Raw genomic sequence first — 19,923 nt, 5'->3', positions numbered from 1 at the left:
AAAGCCACCAGTGATGGAAGCTGACTGTTCTACTCCAGCCCTTTTATTTTTCTGTAGAAAAGGGAAAAGGCTAGAGCATAAAGACACCAAACCACAATGGTGTGGTGGTTTGTACTTGATCCTACTAGCATTTTGAGCAATTAATTAGTGGTGCATGGGGCAATTAAGCATCCAACTCTTGATTTCAGCTCAGGTCATGATCTCAGGGTGGTGAAATTGAGCCCCACATCAGGCTCCATGCTGCTGCGTGAGGAGCCTGCTTAAGAGTCTTTCTCTCCCTCTGCCACTCCCCACCCCTTTCTCTCAAAAAGAATTATTGGGGGGCACCGGGGTGGCTCAGTCAGTTAGGCATCTACCTTCAGCTCGGGTCATGAACTTGAGGACCTGGGATGGAGCCTCGCATCAGGCTCCCTGCTCAGCAGGGACCGTGCTTTTCCTTCTCTCCGTGTGTTCTCTCTCTCTCTCTCAAATAAATAAATAAAAATCTTTAAAAAAAAGAATTAGTGGTGCAGAAAGCCCATATTTTGTACCATGTCTTTCTTAGAGATTTCTTTAATGTCACAAGAGTGTCTATTAGCATCTCAGAGGTCTGTAGTCCTTAATGAAAGCCGATATATAAGTTATGCATATATATGTAGAAATTGCAAGTTTGCTTTCTTATTGTATTTGATTCAACAACTGATTCTGAAAATTCTGAAAAGTAGTTCTCTGTTTTCTGACCTGAAGTTGGATTTATTCACAGTGAATTACAGTGGGATGTTATGCCATCTCAGGCACTGGAGATCTTTGAGATTCAGATGAAAGGAACACTGGTAGTCTGGGTGGATAATGCCAACAGTTTCAGTGACCCTAAAAATTATAGCATATGATATTAAGAATACATTGCACTAACAAGGCTTCTTCCTTGAACTCTCCCTTTCTTTTGGTAACATTGAACTGGAAATTGGGTAGCAATGAACTTGAACTAATAAAGGGAAGAACTCCATACTCAGCACTAAAGAAGCCTAGGGTCAGTTTTATAATTCTTCACATTATCATTATCATTTGAAAAATGCCCAGTTATGTTTTCACTTGGAATAGTCACTTCCTTTTACTCTTCCAACTGTTTCATGGGTACTTCCCTTTGTCTTCCCCTGAATATTGCTAGTGCTCTTGTTGGATTATGTATATCTTCTATGATGGTGAAACTTGATCACCCATTTTCTGTTGACTTAATATTTTTATTCAGCACAATATTTATTTGCTATACATATATGTATCTGTTATATTGCTCCTTAAACTATAAATTAAAGAGATTGAAATTATGTAGTCCTTCAGGTACAACTGGGCACTTCTTTATTAAACTAAAAAGATCTCTTAGAGAATATGGTTCTCAAGGTTTTCAATGATAAAAGGAAGATAACTTGTTGAGCAGGTAATAGTTAAGTAGAGGCAAGATTTCCAGGCATTTGGTGCTCTGGAGAAAGGCTAAAAGTCCACCTTTGAAGTTATTCCATTGTTCTCCACAGTTAAATGCCATGGCTGTGCTGGTAGTTTTCTCCCTTCTGCAAAGAAGAAAGGTGAAATGGCTATTAAATTTTGACTTACATACATAAACTGGTGGCACAGCATATTTCTCCTGCAACCCCACCCTGTTTTGATCCCATGTGGTTCTACTGAAAAATAAATTGTTTTTGAGCTTCAGAAAATTTAAATTGTTTATAGTTATACTAATGGAGAGTCTTAAAAGCTTGAACAAAAACTTGGTATTTCAGGAGAACTTTATTTGACAGACCTTGTTGTTTTTCTTCCACTTACAGTTTTGAGTATCATACATATACTTTTGGGTATGTACTTTTTATAAGAAAGAAACCTAGTAATTTATTTCTTCTAGTTTTATAGAGATAAAATTGACACATAACATTGTATAAGTTTTATATGTACAATATGATGATTTGATAAAGGTATATGTTGCAAAATTGTTCCTACAGTGAGTTTAGTTAACCATCACCTCATACAGTTACAAAATTTCTTTTCCTTATAAAGAGGAACCTACTAATTTAAATCCATGGCATTTAGTTTCTTATTCCCTATTTTGAGAAAGGTTTGCCAAAATATAATTCCAGCTTTTCCTCAAATCATAAGTATCTCTAACAAAGCTTTGATAAACTTAGCTACTCTGATGGAAATCTCTGAATACTACTCACTGCTACCAGGAATCATGTAACCGGCCTTCTTTGCTATACAGAGATACTCAGAGCCACCAAAATCTCCTATGGAGCTCATGCACATAAATCTGAGAAACCCAATAGTAAGTTTGTGCTATGCATCACCCATTCTCTGCTGAGTCATCACCACCGGGTCTTGCCTTTCTTTTCCTGCTGAGCCCAGATGCATGCTCAGGGTCCTTCTTAATTAGTCCTCTGGGGACTCCCTCCAGAGAGTCAATCAAAGTTGGAGTTCCAGATGAAATTTAGTATCGGTCCCTCTCCTTGATGAGATAAGTGGGACTAAGATATTCTCAAATTGCCTTTCTTTTCTTTTTTAAAATTTTTTAAGTTTTATTTATTTAAGTAATCTCTACACCTAATGTGGGGCTTAAACTCACAACCCTGAGATCAAGAGTTGCACACTCTTCTGACTGAGCCAGCCAGGTGCCCCTCAAATTGCCTGCCTTTCTTTCTTTCTTTTTTTTTTTTTTTTTAAGATTTTATTTATTTATTTGTCAGAGAGAGCACAAGCAGGGGGAGTGGCAAAGGGAGAGGGAGAAACAGGCTCGATGTGGGACTTGATCCCAGGACCCTGGGATCATGACCTGAGCCGAAGGCAGATGCTTAACCGACTAAGCCACCCAGGCGCCCCTCAAATTGCCCTTCTTGAAACGAGATTTATCCAAGTTGAGCCTGTACTCTAGGAGTGCAGGATTTATCATCATAGCTAAATATTGAGTTCTGGTTCTGACCTTTACCAGCTGGATGATAGCAGGCAAGTCACTTGGCTTCTCCAAGCCTTAGTTTTTCATCTATGAAATGAGAAGAGGCCCTATCTACTTCAGGATACTAAGGATTAAATAAAATAATTTTTATGAACTGTTTAGTGTACTGTCCAGCTCAACATCTCTCATACTTTTCATCTCAGAATCCCTTTATACTCAGAAATTATTGAGTTTTGCTTATGTGGATTGTATTTATTAGAAATTAAGACTAAGAAAAAAATTTTTTTTCTTTTTAAAGATTTTTATTTATTAGAGAGAGAGAAAGCACGAGCGGGGGGGGGGGGCAGGGGGAGAAGCAGGCTCCCCACTGAGCAAGGAGCCCGATGCAGGACTTGATCCCAGGACCCTGGGATCATGACCTGAGCTGAAGGCAGATGCTTAACCGACTGAGCCACCCAGGCGCCCGAAAAAAAATTTTTTTAAGATTTTATTTATTTATTTGACAGAGACACAGCGAGAGAAGGAACACAAGCAGGGGGAGTAGGAGAGGGAGAAGCAGGCTTCCCGCTGAGCAGGGAGCCCGATGCAGGGCTCGATCCCAGTACCCTGGGATCATGACCTGAGCCGAAGACAGATGCTTAACGACTGAGCCACCCAGGCACCACAAGACTAAGAAAAAATTTTAAAAGATTTTATTTATTTATTTGAGAGAGAGAGAGAAAATGAGTGGTGGAGAGGGGCAGAGGGAAAGAGAAAGAGAGGCAGACTCCCTGCTGTGCAGGGAGCCCAAGGCAGGGCTCAATCCCAGGACCCGGAGATCATGACCTGAGCCTATTTAAAACACATAGTAACTTAAAGAATTAAAATAATAAACCCATTATATGTCAACATAAAAAACATATTCTGTGAAAAAGAACTGTATTTTCCAAAAAAAAAGTTAGCAAGAAGCATGGTCTGTCTGCTTCCACATTCAACTTGTTGCAGCATCACACATCATGCAGCCTCTGGAAAATTCTACTGTACATGTATGAGAGACTGAGAGTAAAAAAGGCAAATGCTATCCTAGTAATAAGTTTGAAAAGAGTTTTGACCCCCTGAACCCCGGAAAGGGTTTTGGTGACCTCAGACCGCACTTTGAGAAACGTTGGTGTAGCCAATAGTTAGCACCTCATGAATTGTAGTTATTATTTATATACATGGAGATTTTTGTAACTAGCAAGAACTATACAAATATTAGTTATGAGAAGTAAAGGCCACGACTTTAGAACTTCCTGCATTATACTTTCCTAAAGGGTCGCAAATGAGATTATGATTTAGATGAAGAAAAAAAACACACTTTTTTAAAATAAATACTAATAATGCATGAATGACTTCTTTGGGTTTAAAAGGTTTAAATCTTTATTTTAGGAATTTGTCAATTAAGTATATTATCATAAAGCTTTCATTTTTTTTTTTTCCCCCAGAGAAGCATCTCCCCCCACTGTGCCAGGGTAAGAAGATTTTAGTAGAGAGAGAAGTAACTAGAGATTTACGCTAAAAGCACTGATAGAGTTGGTATAGGGTTATGGGAGCCCACTAGTTTTAAGGAGGAGGTGTGGCCCCATTGTCACCATGTTCAGCTTCACAATTGACAGGTCAATCTTGATTTACTGGTTGGAGAACCTTAAAGCATTTATTACTGTTTGATTCTCAGATATAAGCTCCTCTAAAGGGTCTTTTTGAAATGGGTTTGGATTATAAAGACAAAAAGCAAAAGTGATGTAACGGATAAACTGATACAAATTGTCTTAAGAAATATAGGGAAAGTTCATGTATGAATCTTAACAAGATGTATGGATATAGTTTATATCAGCCCTTCGTGTACTTTGCAGACGTGGAGTCCTCTAATCATATCAATTTTTTCCTTTCTTCCTCTTTCTCTTTTGGGGGGGTGGTGTAGACCATGGGGAATTCATATGCTGGGCAACTGAAATCTGCTCAATTTGAGGAAGCTCTCCACAACTCCATAGAAGCATCTCTCAGATGTAGTAGCGTGGTACCACGGCCAATTTTTTCCCAGCTGTACTTGGACCCTGACCAGCATCCTTTCTCATCTGCAGGTAAGTTTCTCAATCCCACACATTTCTAGACTCTTTTTAAAAGAAGTGGAAATTCCAAATCTGGGGACCTCTGAAGTAAATTGATTAAATGTTAGACATTGCTTGTCTCCCTGTCCTCCGATATCTTTTAGAACTATGAATTTTTCTTTTGGTTATTTTTCCATAAACATCTTTTTATTAACTTAGCTGTGATTTATTTGCTCACCCAGATGTAAAACCCAAGGTGGAGGATCTGGATAAAGATTTGGTGCACCGCTACACTCAAAATGGAAGCCTGGATTTTTCTAACAATCTAACAGTTAATGAAATGGAAGATGATGAAGATGATGAAGAAATGTCTGATTCAAATAGCCCACCAATTCCCTATTCACAAAAGCCTGCCCCAGAAGGATCTTGCACTACAGATGGTAGGTTTCATTTTTGTTTTGTTTCTGATCCCTCTTTATTGTCTGGCTAGTTTCCAGTCATCGCATGTGGTGCTCAAGGCTGGAAACCAGTAATTACAGAAAGGAATGAGGAATGATTATGCTCTCACTGACATTATCTCCTGTGATTTCACAGCATGTGTCTATAAAAAAGACAGGTATTATCGATCTATCTTCTAGATGAAGAAAGTAGGATTCAGAGCAGTTGAATGACTTCTCTGAGATGATATGTGGCAAAGCAAGCCTAGGCCCAGATCGGGGTTTTTCCTGCAAGAATACTACTATTTTAGGAACTTTTAAAGTGTCCTGTGTTGGGGCGCCTGGGTGGCTCAGTCGTTAAGTGTCTGCCTTCGGCTCAGGTCACGGTCCCTCCCAGGGTCCTGGAATCGAGCCCCGCATCGGGGGCTCTGTGGGAAGACTGCTTCTCCTTCTCCCACTCCGCCTGCTTGTGTTCCCACTCTCGCTGTGTCTCTATCTGTCAAATAAATAATTAAAATCTTTAAAAAAAAAGAAATCCCAGAAATGCAAATCAAACTATATTTAAAAAAAAATAAAAAAAATAAAGTGTCCTGTCTTCCTACTTCTTTCTCTTCCACCCTCAAAATAATAATGGATATATTAGATGTTTTATATTTACCTTTTCCATTTATTTTGAACAGTCATACAGTATAGTGTTATTTGTAGAAGATAAAAATGTACATATTTTCATAACCCCATTTTATTTTGTCAGCCTCCTCTTCCACTAAGGCTTCAACCACACTTTAAAAAGGAAATCCAAATATAAAACGTTCTCAGTATTTCATGGTTTTGATGATATCACAACTTAAAATATACTCTCTTCCCTCTGTTTAGTTTATGTGCTGTTTTCTGGCTATCCCAGCCTAATTGAGTGTAGAATCACATGGGGTGATTACAATGCATACAAATCTTGGAGGTGAGGAGGTAGGAGGAGAGGGGTAAGATTCTAGGACATTTCTCCCTACAAAGCTTGAATTGCAAATAATCTGGGATAAACTAGAAATTCAAATGTGCAAATCCAGATAAATGAGTGTGCACTGTTTGAAAGTTTGATTTTTCTCTTGCCTTTTTTTTCCTTTTCTCTCTCTCCCTTCCTTCTCCTTTCCATTCCTTTCCTTTCCTTTCTTTCCTTCTCAAAAGAATCTGATAAACTGTAAAAAGCTCAAAATCCTTAATTCTAGTAGCCTATTTGCACCTGGGCCTGCCTCTAGCACATCATTCTTTATAAATTTTCTTCCACATGTGATTGGTTTCTTTTGCCCAGACTTAATATAATATATATCAATTTACTCATTATTGTTGGTAATATAGGCCTTTAAACCTATATTTGTGTAGAAGGTGACTGGATTGGGTTTCCACTTAGCTCTTTTATATCCATTTTTGTACCTTTTATTTAATTGATCAGTCAAATCATACTTAACAGTTAACAACCAGACATTGAAATTATGCTTAAAATATTGTTAGATTGTCATTGAGAATCTTGTTATATGTAAGAATTAGATAGAACCAGAGTAAAAGCTTTAGGGGATAGTTTTGAAATATCAAATTTTATACCAAAAATGGGGGGGCTCCCCATTTTTCCTATGTTCTGAGTGTGTTTTCAGTTTGCCTTTTGGGGGTGTTGACACTGGTATTACTAACAACCAGGTATGGAAAGCTGTTTAGTGCACACCAAGGTATAAACACCGTGATCTAACAGATAGCAACTATTTCTTGAACTTTAAAACACGAGAACACTACTCTTATAGCAGTTATGTAAAGTGTAAGGGAAGGGTAATAGTTAATTTTAGAGAGGAAGGTTAAAACTTGGAGGTGCAATTTTCCTTGTGTGTGTGTGGCGGAGATCCCACTCAAGTATAAATTCACATTCCAAAACAACTTGAAAACACTAGTCCTACAGGTAGATTCCTACATCAGCTACTTTGGTTTCTTATAATGAATTACATGTCTGTATTTTCCCCCTTTTAATTCCCCGGAAGGTGGCCATTAAAAACAAAAAGCGTAGTTTATAATTTGATACTTTAAAGTTTGTCCATAGCTCTTTTAATTTAGCTCAGTCTAAGGTAGTTCCAAGAGCCCTCTCCCTCCAAAGACAGAACAGTCCTGAAATTTTTCTTATAGAAATTGAGGGTTGCTAGAGTGGAGGCGGGTGGGAGGGATGGGGTGGCTGGGTGATGGACACTGGGGAGGGTATGTACTATGGTGAGCACTGTGAATTGTGTAAGACTGATGAATCACAGACCTGTACCCCTAAAACAAATAATACATTTTATGTTAATTTAAAAAAAAGAAAAAAGAAATAATGGTGAATTTGGGCAATATAATGCCTTGACTTGTCTTAGCATACCACCTTCCCTTCGTGGGAAATCCTCTATTTACCTAAGACTTAAAGGAAGGGAAAGCTATTTTTAGAGGCAATTTAGATAAGCAGATACTTAATACCTGATGGGCTTCTAGGGTTACCATTCAGATGTAAATTTTGGTTGCTAATTTCTTATGTAAATTATTGGAATAGTGTAGGTTCCCACCCTGCTGGGAAGCAGTTGATTGTCTAAACAGGTGAAGGGCAACCAAATTTGAGGCCTCCAAATACTGCTTTGATTACTTTAGTTTGTGTTGACAGCTGTTTCGGTAAACGGTCCCCTCCCCCACTTAGATTACTCTGTAACCTTCCAGTTGGAGATAATTGGAGAATGCAAATCTGGTTCTGCGAAGTGAAAACTTTGGCTATTTTCTTAAGGAAATGCAGATGAAGTTTACAAAGAAGGGCCATCTGCCATTATTCCTTTTCTTAATTAAAATAATTTGCTGCAGAGGTCTAGGGGTTAAGGGAGCATTTCAGTACTGCTCTCAAAAAATGAAGCTACTTAGGGGCAAGTTGTCAAATAAATTGTTATTTGTGTGCCCACATCGATAACTTATCTTCCTTTCCCTGCATACAGTAAACAGGCTTAGATCCTTCCTTAGGGCACTCTTCCCCAGGTCTTCCAGAAGCCTCTAAAAGAAAGATTCTTTCAGGATTAGTTCAGATGTGATTCAAAATTACCCTACAGGGGAGGAATAAGGTTTCTTTTCATTTTGTTTGAGGCTTTACTTGAGATTGAATAATTGATCTTTATTATATTAATAATCTGACATATTTCTAGAGACTAGAACTACCTGCTTCTCCAGATATTTGGAACCTACAGACCTTCAAACATAATCACATTTCTTAAGTTACCCACTCTTCTTTACAGATACACAGAGCTTATTTTCAATCTTCAAAAAAACTAAATATTGCTTTTTGCATAATGTTTTTTCTTAATTGAAGATCCCTGTTAATATATTTTGTATATAATTAGCTGATCTGAATCCCAAGAATGAGGGTTTAGAGGAAACAGTTAAAAGATATCATAGCAAAAGGCCAGACCCTTGCCAGGTGAGTGTATTCTCAGAATAATTACAAACTAAACTAAGGAACTTTTTCTTGATTTTGCAACCATTTCTGGCCTTGGATTGATTTCCTCCTGACCCTGTTACTGGACTTAGCCTTGCTTTCTCTTTCTCTCCTATTCGCTTTCCTCTTAACTGAATTGGCCCAGTGGCTTGTGTTGGTGAGTAACATGAAGGCAGGAAGATAAAACAGGACATTGTAAAAATAGACTTTATTTTATTTTTTTAAAAGATTTTATTTATTTATTTGACAGAGAGATAGCGAGAGCAGGAACACAAGCAGGGGGAGTGGGAGAAGGAGAAGTGGGCTTCCTGCCGAGCAGGGAGCCCGATGTGGGACTCGATCCCAGGACCCTGGGATCATGACCTGAGCCGAAGGCAGACGCTTAACGACTGAGCCACCCAGGTGCCCAATAGACTTTATTTTTTTGGAACAGTTTTAGATTTAAAGAAAAGTTCAGAAAATAGTATAGAGTATATCCCTGTAGTTTCTCCTATTGTTGACATCTTACATTATTACTAATTTTTTAAAAAGATTTTATTTATTTATTTGAATGAGAGAGAGAAAGTACCAGCGGGGGTGGGGTGGTGTGGTATGGAGGGGCAGAGGATGAGGGAGAAGCAGACTCCCCACTGAGCAGGGAGCCTGAGGTGGGACTCAAACCCAGGACCCTGGGATCATGACCTGAGCCCAAGGCAGATGCCTAACCGACTGAGCCACTCAGGCGCCCCTATTATTAATTTTAATAATAATTAAAGTTCATAGTTTATTTGGGTTCCTTAATTTTTACCTAATATCCTTTTTCTGTTCCAGAATCTCACCAGGATACTAAATTAGTTAGTCATCATGTCTCCTTAGGGCCCTCTGGGCTGTGACAGTTTCTCAGACTTCCCTTGTTTCTGATGACTCTGACAGTTTTAGGAATTATTGGTAAGGTATACTGTAGGTGACCCTCTACTGGAGTTTGTCTGATGTTTTTCCCCTGATTAGACTGGGGTTATGGGTTTGGGGAAGGAAGATCACAAAGGTAAAGTGACATTTTCATCATATGATATCAAAGGTACATTCTATCAACATGATTTATGACTGTTGATGTTGACCTAGATCACCTGGTGGAAGTGGTGTTATCTCCATGCTTTCCCCCACTTTCCATACTGTGGAAGAAAGTCACTATGCTCAGCTTACACTTAAAGAATGGGGAATTATGTTCCACCTTCTTGAGGGCAGAGTATCTGCATAAATTATTCAAAATTCTGAATGGGAATTAGTCTCTTCCCCCCCCACCCTACTTATCAGTTTATTCAGTCCTTTATATCATTATGCACTCATGGATATTTTATGTTGAGTTATAATCCAATACTACTTTACTTTGTTCCTCAGATTGTTCCAGTTTTGGACATTGGAAGCACCTTCAGTTGCTTCTTGTGCCCCTTTTATATACTCTCATCATTGTGGCTTTTTTTTTAAGCATAAAATAGGGCATTTTCTCTTTTCATTGCCATAAACACCCCTTAAAATTTTTTTAAGGAGGAGAGTAGTAGAAAACATGCTTTTAGAATGCAGTCATTGTTTAATAATTATTACTTTCGACCTCTAGGTGTCCTCATATCGTAAGTGGGAAAACCCTGAAAGGCTGGAATACTGAAAACTATTTGTATTTCTTAATTTGGGCAGACTGTGTATTTCTCTTTTTGCCGCAGAAATCATTCTGAAATCATCTTTCTTCTGTAGAAAATCCTGCTTTCTTCAGGTGTTCTCCACACTATGTCTTCTTGACTCTGTATCTGTTAAGCCCAGAACCAAAATTGTACTTTCCCCCTTGATTTCCCTTTGCTGCATTGTACTGCTTTTAGAAATCTCATCAGAAAAACCGTGAATTTTAAGGTTTCATCAGCAAGTATGAGGTAGGTGGGTGCCGACAGACCATGGCTCACAGGCAGGAGCTGGTGTGGAAAGTGCCTCCTGGGATTCAGCTGGAAAAGTTGGGTAGTAGGTCTTAGCCAAAAAATAGGCAAGGAAGAAACAATAGGAGAGGGTCCTTCTACATCAGACCAAGGGAAGGTGAAGCATTATGTGTGAGTTAGATGTTAATGTCAGTGATGGGGGGACCATCAGTTTAGAGTCAAGACAGGTTTTAGTCCCACCTTTTCCAGTTACTATTTGAACTTGGACCATCTTAACCTTTATGGGCCCTCGTGTCCTCATTTACATACTAAATAGATTAGTGTTACCCAATCTTTGACTCACAAATTTCTTTTATAGTAATATGTAGTCTTTTGAACTCCTTAGGAATTTAAAACCTAATTCTGTGGCTATGTGGCATGTGATAAAGAATTGATTTTAAGTAGAAAGTATTTATTTTAGACCAGTATGTTAATATACTCTGATCTTATTCATGCATATGAGAAAAAAATTGTCTACATTTAATTATTCAGTAATTGCTGTTTAATTTATTCAAAGTTAATTGTGTAAGAAAAAGCATATTTCATTGACAAATTCAAAATATTATAGCTTTTCAGGGGGCTAAGTATATTTAAATATTTCCTGGCATCAAAAAAAAAGGAAGTCAAAATCTACTTTTAATACCCAAATTTTTGAATTTTTATATTTTAGGATTAAAAAGGTATAGTAGTATATTTTTATAATTTTTGCATTTTTGCTCTATATGATGAAAAGGTTTCAGGCTGCTGCTTGCAGAATTTCTGCTCCTGAAAAGGCTGCAGAATGAGGTCAGCTTTTCCCTTTTACATGAAAAGCCAAATTGGATTATAATCTCTAAATTTTACTTTTGACATTGCTTTTTTCTTTTTTGTGTGTGTGTCCTAGAAACATATTGGTGCATTTTATATAATTTTATAATTTAATGAGTGGGGTTGGGATTGAATCTAACTTTCATTTCTAGCAAGAGCATCTTTAGACACATTTGTAAAATGACTGCTTATTTACACAATCAGTGCTCCCTGAGCTTCCCATCATTAACCAGCAGTGTATTACAAGTATAGATTAAGTGACATATCAATACATATGGCTGATAATAAAAACAGTTGTGTGGGGGTGCCTGGGTGGCTCAGTCGTTAGGCATCTGCCTTCCGCTCAGGTCATGATCCCAGGGTCCTGGGATCGAGCCCCGCATCAGGCTTCCTGCTTGGCGGGAAGCCTGCTTCTCCCTCTCCCACTCCCCCTGCTAGTGTTCCCTCTCTCACCGTCTCTCTCTTGCTGTCAAATAAATAAATAAATAAATCTTAAAAAAATTGTGTGAAAATCAAAGCCACATACTGATATGGGGTTCAAACAAATGAGTCCTGAGTTCATTCAACTGGTTTTCACTATCCTTTTAAGTGTAGCAGGGAAGGCCCTCAGAACATTCTGTTTTAAAACTAGGATATTAGAATGATTATTTATTAGTCTTTAGAAACTGGTAATGGTATTTATTTGAGTTTGACTTATAATTCCAAGTATCATGGAATACCTTTATAAATCCCTGGGAGTGTGATAACTACCTGTTGGGAGATGCTGAGATGATCTTTAGGTTCTGTATAGCTCTGATGTTCTAAAAAGCTCATAATTTGCAAATTCATATAAATTGGTACAGATTCATCATTTCATCTAGTCCATTCCTTCTAATGTGGTGTGAGTCAAAGTTGTAGAAAGGTTGTATTACTACTTCTTAGTGACAAAGACAGCTCCCCAAGCATCCTGTTTTCCATCAATAGGTAATCATAAACCTCTCATCACTGAATTTATCTATACCTTTTGGGAAGATATGTGGTCTACCTTTTGGAGCAAGTCATGATGAAGGTGCTATTTCTTAGGGAAATGTGTTTCTAGGTTTACTGTCTACACAAATTAATAATTCCTTTGATTAAAGAAGTTAGTGTTTCAGCACTTTAAAATGCCTCCTAGATTTAATATTTTAGAATTTGGTTAAATGTCTATGCTCACCTCTCATGGTTTTAGATCTGGATTATAATTGTTCTTAGCTTTTCTTTTGCCAAGTTGAGTAGTATATTTTTTGGTCTGCTTTTGTGTGTGTGAGAGAGAGAGAGCACACAAGCAGGGGGCGTGGCAGCAGAGGGAGAAGCAGGCTCCCCGCTGAGCAAGGAGCCCGATGCGGGGCTCGATCCCAGGACCCTGGGATCATAACCTGAGCCGATGGCAGACACTTAACGACTGAGCCACCCAGGCGTCCCTTTTTGGCCTGTTTTTATATAGTAAACTTCCCATCTCTTACATCCCTGACATTACTGAGCTCATTATGTAACCTTAGACAAGCTCCCTAACCTTTCTGAGCCTCAATGTCTCCATCTTTGGAAAGGAGTTGGTAATTGTTGAGAGGATTAAATAAGATAATCTATGCAGTGGTTAGCACTGTACCTGGCTTATGTTAAGTGCTCCATAAGTTTTTCTGCCATCGATACCATCATCATCATCATTTCCCCACTTTCAAACCTGTGAGTCCTGTCCCTTAAATGGGGAGAGGGCAGCAGAATTTTTTTAGGGGTTTTATGTATCCATAGTTTCCAAAAAATGTTTGTAAACTAAATAAATAATATGATTCACATGTACAAATTACTATTTTTCAAATACATATAGGTGATATTGTGAATAATAAAATATAGATTCATTCAAAATTGTTAAAGAATTCACAATAACATTTTGCTATTGTTTTTTTCAGTTCATAAGCACTAAAGTTAAATTTGAAAGTTTTTAGTGTTAAAAGGGGACCTGTAAGCTTGAAATGGTTGAACCCCATTGTCATATCATTTTAGTCTTTCTTCTGTTGACTTCTTCCAATTCCATTATGTCTGCTTTTGAGATTTGATGAGCCAAACCATATGTTTGGATGTTGTTTTCTTATTATTTCTCATATACTAACTGATTGCATCCAATTGTTTGTTGGCATTTGGTTAACATCATACAGTGAATCGATATTGGAAGAATTTAGCATGGTTTATTCCCTACTTTGTATTGGGCAATAATGATGGTCTCTTCAGGTTTGTCTGCGGAGAGTTATATGTCCATGCTTCATCTTCCACAACTCTCTGAAATAGTATTTATCATACTTTTATTCACCCTCTTTTGGTTGCAAGTGAACCCCAACCCAACTGAGATTAGCTTTAGATAGAATGAAGAAGTTATTCAAAGAATTCTTAAGCAAAATGTTTCGTGGTCAAACCATGGGAAAAGCACATATACTGGGCTTCAGGGGCCCACATGCTGCCAGAATATTCCCCCTGAGCCTCCCATCTGCTGACAGTGCTGACATACTTCTCTCACAAGGCAAGAAACTGAGCTGCCACAGACCGAACTAAGCCACACTCTGGCTCCATGTTCAGAATTCCTAGAGAAAAGGCTTTGAATGGCTTAGTTTATGTCAGGTGCCTCTAACTAATCAACTATGGTGGGAAAGGCGGGATATTATAGTGGCCAGCTTGGACCAGGTGCCAGTTCCAGTCAGTCTAGAATATCACAATTCTCCAAGAGGAATCATGTAATTAGAGTTCAGGGAGGACTGATTTTCTCCCAGAAGATGTAACATGGGTGCTTTGCCTCAGAAAATAGCTGTCCTCTGTAATATTGTTTTGTGACTGTACATTTTGTTCCTTATACATTTTTTCAATTAACTATAATGCGAGCTCTTAAAGGAAGGTATATTTGTTCAACTCTATCCCCCGGCCTATGGCAGCACCTGTTGCAAATTATTTTTAATAAATGATGAACTAATGAATTAGTGTAATATGTTATGGTACATAAAGTGGTTATGTAAGGTTTTGTCTGTGTTGTCATGTTGTAGCTCATGAAGATTGTCCTCACAGTTCTGGGTTCTAGTTCTGGCCATTCATTTATGAGCCACCAAACTTGGAGGTGCAGCCTCCCCGTGTGAAATGGAAAGCCTCCCTCTTCTATGACAGTCACCATTTACAGAAGTGAGCTTGCATTGAAAGTATAAAAATACTGTATTATATGCACATAAAAATTACATACATTTTTCAAAGTTTGTGTATATTTATCATTTGTTTACTTGTGGATCAGAAAATATAAAAAGTCATCAATGTTGACTGAACCCGTCAGAAATACCTCCTTTTTGTGTCTTTTCGGCTCCCCTCAGAGGGGCACATATGATAGATTTGTCTCCTGGTTGGAGTATATGGACTTTAAATTTAGTCCTTAATAGTGATTCCCACAGGTAAATCCACTCTCCAAATGGGTGATAAGAAGATAGAACCTTTCCAAACATTTCACTGTGTCCTTTTTTACCGGTTTTTAGGTTTTTGTCAAGCGGGAAAGGATTTGCGTTTGGTATCTCTGTGTATGGAACAAATTGACATCCCAGCAGGATTCCTCCTGGTGGGGGCCAAGTCTCCCAATCTTCCTGAACACATCCTAGTGTGTGCTGTAGACAAGCGATTTCTACCAGATGATCATGGGAAAAATGCACTTTTAGGTGAGTATTCCACACTTACAAAATTCCTTCTAAGATGAGGGAGTTAAACTACAAGTTTATTTTAAATTATCACAGAATTTTCTTTTAAAAAATCACAGAATTAGGTGGGAATTCTGTACTTTAACTCAAGTATGAAACATTTTTTTCTTTTAGTAACTTCTTAAAAATTACCTTTTATTTTTTATTCATTCTCAAAACACCCACCTTTGAAGAGACTTTTTTAAACCAGGCTTAATGGATGGCATGAGATTTATCAAAAATTAATACTTTGGTGCTTGGGTGGCTCAGTCAGTTAAGTGTCTGCCTTTGGCTCAGGTCATGATCCCAGAGTCCTGGGATCAAGTCCCATGTTGGGCTCCCTGCTCCACAAAGTCTGCTTCTCCCTCTGCCTCTGCCCCTCCCCCCTGTTTGTGCTGTCTCTCTCTCATGCTCTCTCTCTTAAATAAATAAATAACAATATTTTTTAAAAAATAATACTTTGTGAAGCGAAGTAGGATTCACTCTTTATAGAGTCATTGATTTGGACCTGATGTCAAGTCAACTCTCAATTATTCAATTGTGGATTATCCACTTTGTAAGTTATTGCTAGTTTCTCCATACCACCCATTATTCCTAACTACACTTGATTGATGTGATTCTCATTTTATATTTAGCATGAGTTCAACCAAAATAACTAGGAATAGATATATGATGTAAAATATATAACTATCTCAGAATTGTTTTACTGCCTGGTGTTAGTTTGGGTCTGTGCTTTTTTTCACAACCTAGCTTCCTTACATCATGGGAAATAAAGAGTGGATTTATTTTTAAATTAATTTTAATAATTAAGATAAGATGTCACATGAGCTTTGTTGCTTTCTTTGCTGCTGTGTTTCTCTGGAGTTTCTCAGAATTTCTTTAACTGTAGATGCCATCAGATAGATGCTTTTGGCACAAGTAACAATAAAAATGAAAAAGAGAGGAAAGGGCAAAGAATTCAAGAATTGTATTGGTTCTAAGCTGTTTTTGTTTAGTTTGATGCATTTTTCCTAGTTATACAGTATTATTGGAAAGTTTAGAAATACGTACATCAGTATCTTGAGTCAGAAAGTAACCCTGCCCATGCTTTATAAAGGTTCCTTGCGTTATAATTCAAAGCCTTCTCTTGGTTCATAGGAAAAGAAGTGATGATTTCCATAAGGCTTTCATAAAAAGTTGTTAATTTTCTTTTCTTTTAGTGATTTTGAGCAGATGGTTTAACACGGAAGCCTAATGGTAAAGTTTACACATTGGACTACATTAGCAAAGAAGTTTCCAAGTCTTCAGTTGTTCACTCATTTATCCAACACTATGTGTTCCAAATGTTCTGTGTGACAAAAATCATGGTAGGCTGTTCAGAACTAGTAACCTAGTTGGCTTGTGCTGTAACAATTTTAGGAAACTTACTTTTAGCATTTTAAAAGCATCATATCAGGGCACCTGGGTGGCTCAGTCATTAAGCATCAGCCTTCGGCTCAGGTCATGATCCCTGGGTCCTGGGATTGAGCCCCACGTCTGGCTCCCTGCTCCGCGGAAAGCCTGCTTCTCCCTCTCCCATTCTCCCTGCTTGTGTTCCCTCTCTCGCTGTTTCTCTCTCTATCAAATAAATAAATAAAAATCTTTTAAAAATAAAAAAATAAAAACATCATAGCATCAGGGAGCCTTGCTGGCTCATTTGGAAGAGCATGCAACTCTTGATCTCAGGGTCGTGTGTTTGAGCCCCATGTTGGGTGTGGAGATTACTAAAAATAAATAAATAAATAAACTTAAAAAAAATAAAAGCATCGTAGTGTCATCAAATGGAATAATTGATATGTGGCTCTGACCACAAACAGAAAAATCTCTCATGATGCCTTCTTATTCAATGATTCTTCATGACTAGGGGAATCCTCCTAGAATATATCATAGAAAGGACACAACAAACACTATCAGAATAATAGATTTCATAATTATAGGTAATCAGGTATATGAGATCCAGGACAATGGGTATTGGGAGTTGGAACTGAGGTTAAAATGCCAGATTTACCACTTAGTACTTTCAGAACTTGAGCAGGCTACTTGTCAGGTCTCAGATTCCTCATCTATAGAAAGAGGCCAATGACGCCTACCTTGCAGGGTTGTAAAGATTAAATGGTGATGTTTATAAGGCACCCATCAAGCATAGTGCCGAGAACAGAACACTTGTTCTTTACATGGTAGTTATTCTCCACTCTGTCATATTTATTCATACCCTTATAGAAATGGAATTTTGCTTACTTTCTCTAGCCTTGTGAATGGACATAATGTTTTACTAACCACTTCCCAATTTGAAAGTGTAATACAACAAAATGGTTGAAGTTTTCTCTTAGATAAGTACGTTGTTGAGATTTTTATATGTTCAATCTCTGTTGTCTAAAAGTTAATATCCATCCAACATTCTTACTGATGATAGATTATTTTATTTTATTTTTTTAGTGTTTTATGTATTTATTCATGAGAGTCAGAGAGAGAGAGAGAGGCAGCGGCAGAGGGAGAAGCAGGCTCCCCGCCTAGCAGGGAGCCCGATGCGGGACTCGATCCCAGGGCCCTGGGATCGTGACCTGAGCCGAAGGCAGACGCTTAACCATCTGAGCCACCCAGGCGCCCCGATGATAGATTATTTTAGTATGCATTAAGATATAGTGGGAAAAAATGTTAAGCTTCAAATATACTAGAATCTCAGTGAACACCAATATCAATTTGTCTAAATTTTTATATAAATTATGCAGATTCAAAAGACTGTGGGGAAATTGATTAAAAAATATATTGAAACAGGGGTACCTGGGTGGCTCAGTCAGTTAAGCGTCTGCCTTCGGCTCAGGTCATGATCCCAGAGTCCTGGGATCGAGTCCCACATCAGGCTCTCTGCTCAGGAGGAGTCTGCTTCTCCCTCTCATTCTCCCTCTGTGCTCTCCCTCTCTCTCTCAAAGAAATAAATAAAATCTTTAAAATATATCTATATTTATATTGGATCAATATATATATTGATCCAGTTGGCAGTTCATTCATGTGTCCCAAATCTACCATGCAATTGGAAGACTTGATTGACAGAAAAACTAGAAAGGTAATTTGGCTGTAAGAAGCACTATTTTTTTCTGACGATAACAACAAGAACTTCGAGCAGATAAAATCTCTCTTGAATGAAGGTTAGTACTGAAACAATACAGAGTTTTTAAAATGAGCTGTAGAATTCTATCTCTTTAATATTATTAATTCTCATCATTAATGTGCCATTTCTGTTCTTTGAAGATTATCTAATTGCTTTGCTTTTCTTCCTACTTATGCTCTCTTGCTTTTCACCTCAGAGAATAGGCAAAAGAAAAGATAAAAGACAAAACCTCACCTCCATAATTTGTTAATTCTAATTCTCACACTAATCTTTTATGAACTACTTGGATCTATCCAATAGATCTACTTGGATCTATTGGGGGGCACTGTTTTAATTATTTTTGCTGAAGTGTTCTTGTATCATTTTACTGTATTTGGGTGCTACATCGCCTTGCCAACCAGACACTTTTCCATCAAGGCATGACGATCATACCACAATGTAAGTTACATGGAGGCACTCGTTTTGTCTGCTTTGTTCCATGCTGAAAACCTAGTACCTGAAACAGTGCCTAGCACATGGTAGAGTACAAGTATTTGTTGGATGGATGGATGGATTTGTTGGATAGATGCATGGATGCATGGAGAGATGGATGGTTAGATGGCTTGGGAACTTGGTGAACTAGGCGGCCACTGACAATTTTTTTTTTTTGGCCTGTAGCTCTAAAGTATTGGACAGATAGCCAAATGCTCTCAAATGCAAACCATCTCTGAATATATTTTAAATAATTTATGAAATTATATCAATGTTTATAATTCTATAAAGTAATAGTAATAAACTAATTACACAGAATTACTAATTGTATGTAACTGACCAGAAATTACAACTATCTCTGTTTTTCCAGTTTCGCACAATGCCTGGTATATAGGTAGATACTCAATAAACAATTGCTGAATAAATAATAATAAATTGGGCTGCCATTCCTAAATGCTTGGACTTGATTGTCAGCATTCTGAGATTGGTACATTGTGAAATATTCTGTCTTTAATCCTGGGGCCTTTCTCTTCTCTTTTTCTATATCTTTGTTAATTATGTAACAGGTTGTTTTGGGGGTTTAAAAAGAGAGTATCACTTCATCAGTAAACTTATTTTATTTTATTTTTTAAAGATTTTTTATTTATTTATTTGAGAGAGAGAGAGAGCATGAGCAGGGGGAGGGACGGAGAGCTGCTGATCAGGGAGCCCGATGCGGGACTCCATCCCAGGACTCTGGGATCATGACCTGAGCTGAAGGCAGATGCTTAACAGACTGACCCACCCAGGTGCTCTGGTAGATTTATTTTAAGTTAGTTATTTTAAAATAAAAAATTTATAGGCGCCTGGGTGGCTCAGTTGGTTGGGCGACTGCCTTCGGCTCGGGTCATGATCCTGGAGTCCCTGGATTGCGTCCTGCATCGGGCTCCCTGCTCAGCAGGGAGTCTGCTTCTCCCTCTGCCCTCTTCCCTCT

At 38.0% G+C, this 19,923-nt stretch overlaps 1 protein-coding gene across 1 annotated transcript in view; it reads left to right on the top strand.

Moving 5' to 3' along the window:
* GREB1L (GREB1 like retinoic acid receptor coactivator) overlaps window positions 1-19,923 on the top strand; it is a 246,342-nt gene that overhangs the window by 128,389 nt on the left and 98,030 nt on the right. The window contains exons 4-6 of the mRNA XM_081802542.1: window positions 4,854-5,013; window positions 5,223-5,420; window positions 15,158-15,360. Of these exons, the coding sequence (XP_081658668.1) occupies window positions 4,857-5,013; window positions 5,223-5,420; window positions 15,158-15,360 (558 nt within the window). The 5' untranslated portion in view covers window positions 4,854-4,856. The remainder of the gene's footprint in view (window positions 1-4,853; window positions 5,014-5,222; window positions 5,421-15,157; window positions 15,361-19,923) is intronic.

The sequence above is a fragment of the Leptonychotes weddellii genome, chromosome 13 (assembly GCF_054177405.1).
Source record: "Leptonychotes weddellii isolate Sample4059 chromosome 13, ASM5417740v2, whole genome shotgun sequence".
NCBI lineage: Eukaryota > Metazoa > Chordata > Mammalia > Carnivora > Phocidae > Leptonychotes > Leptonychotes weddellii.
This window is presented reverse-complemented; position numbering and strand designations above follow the sequence as displayed.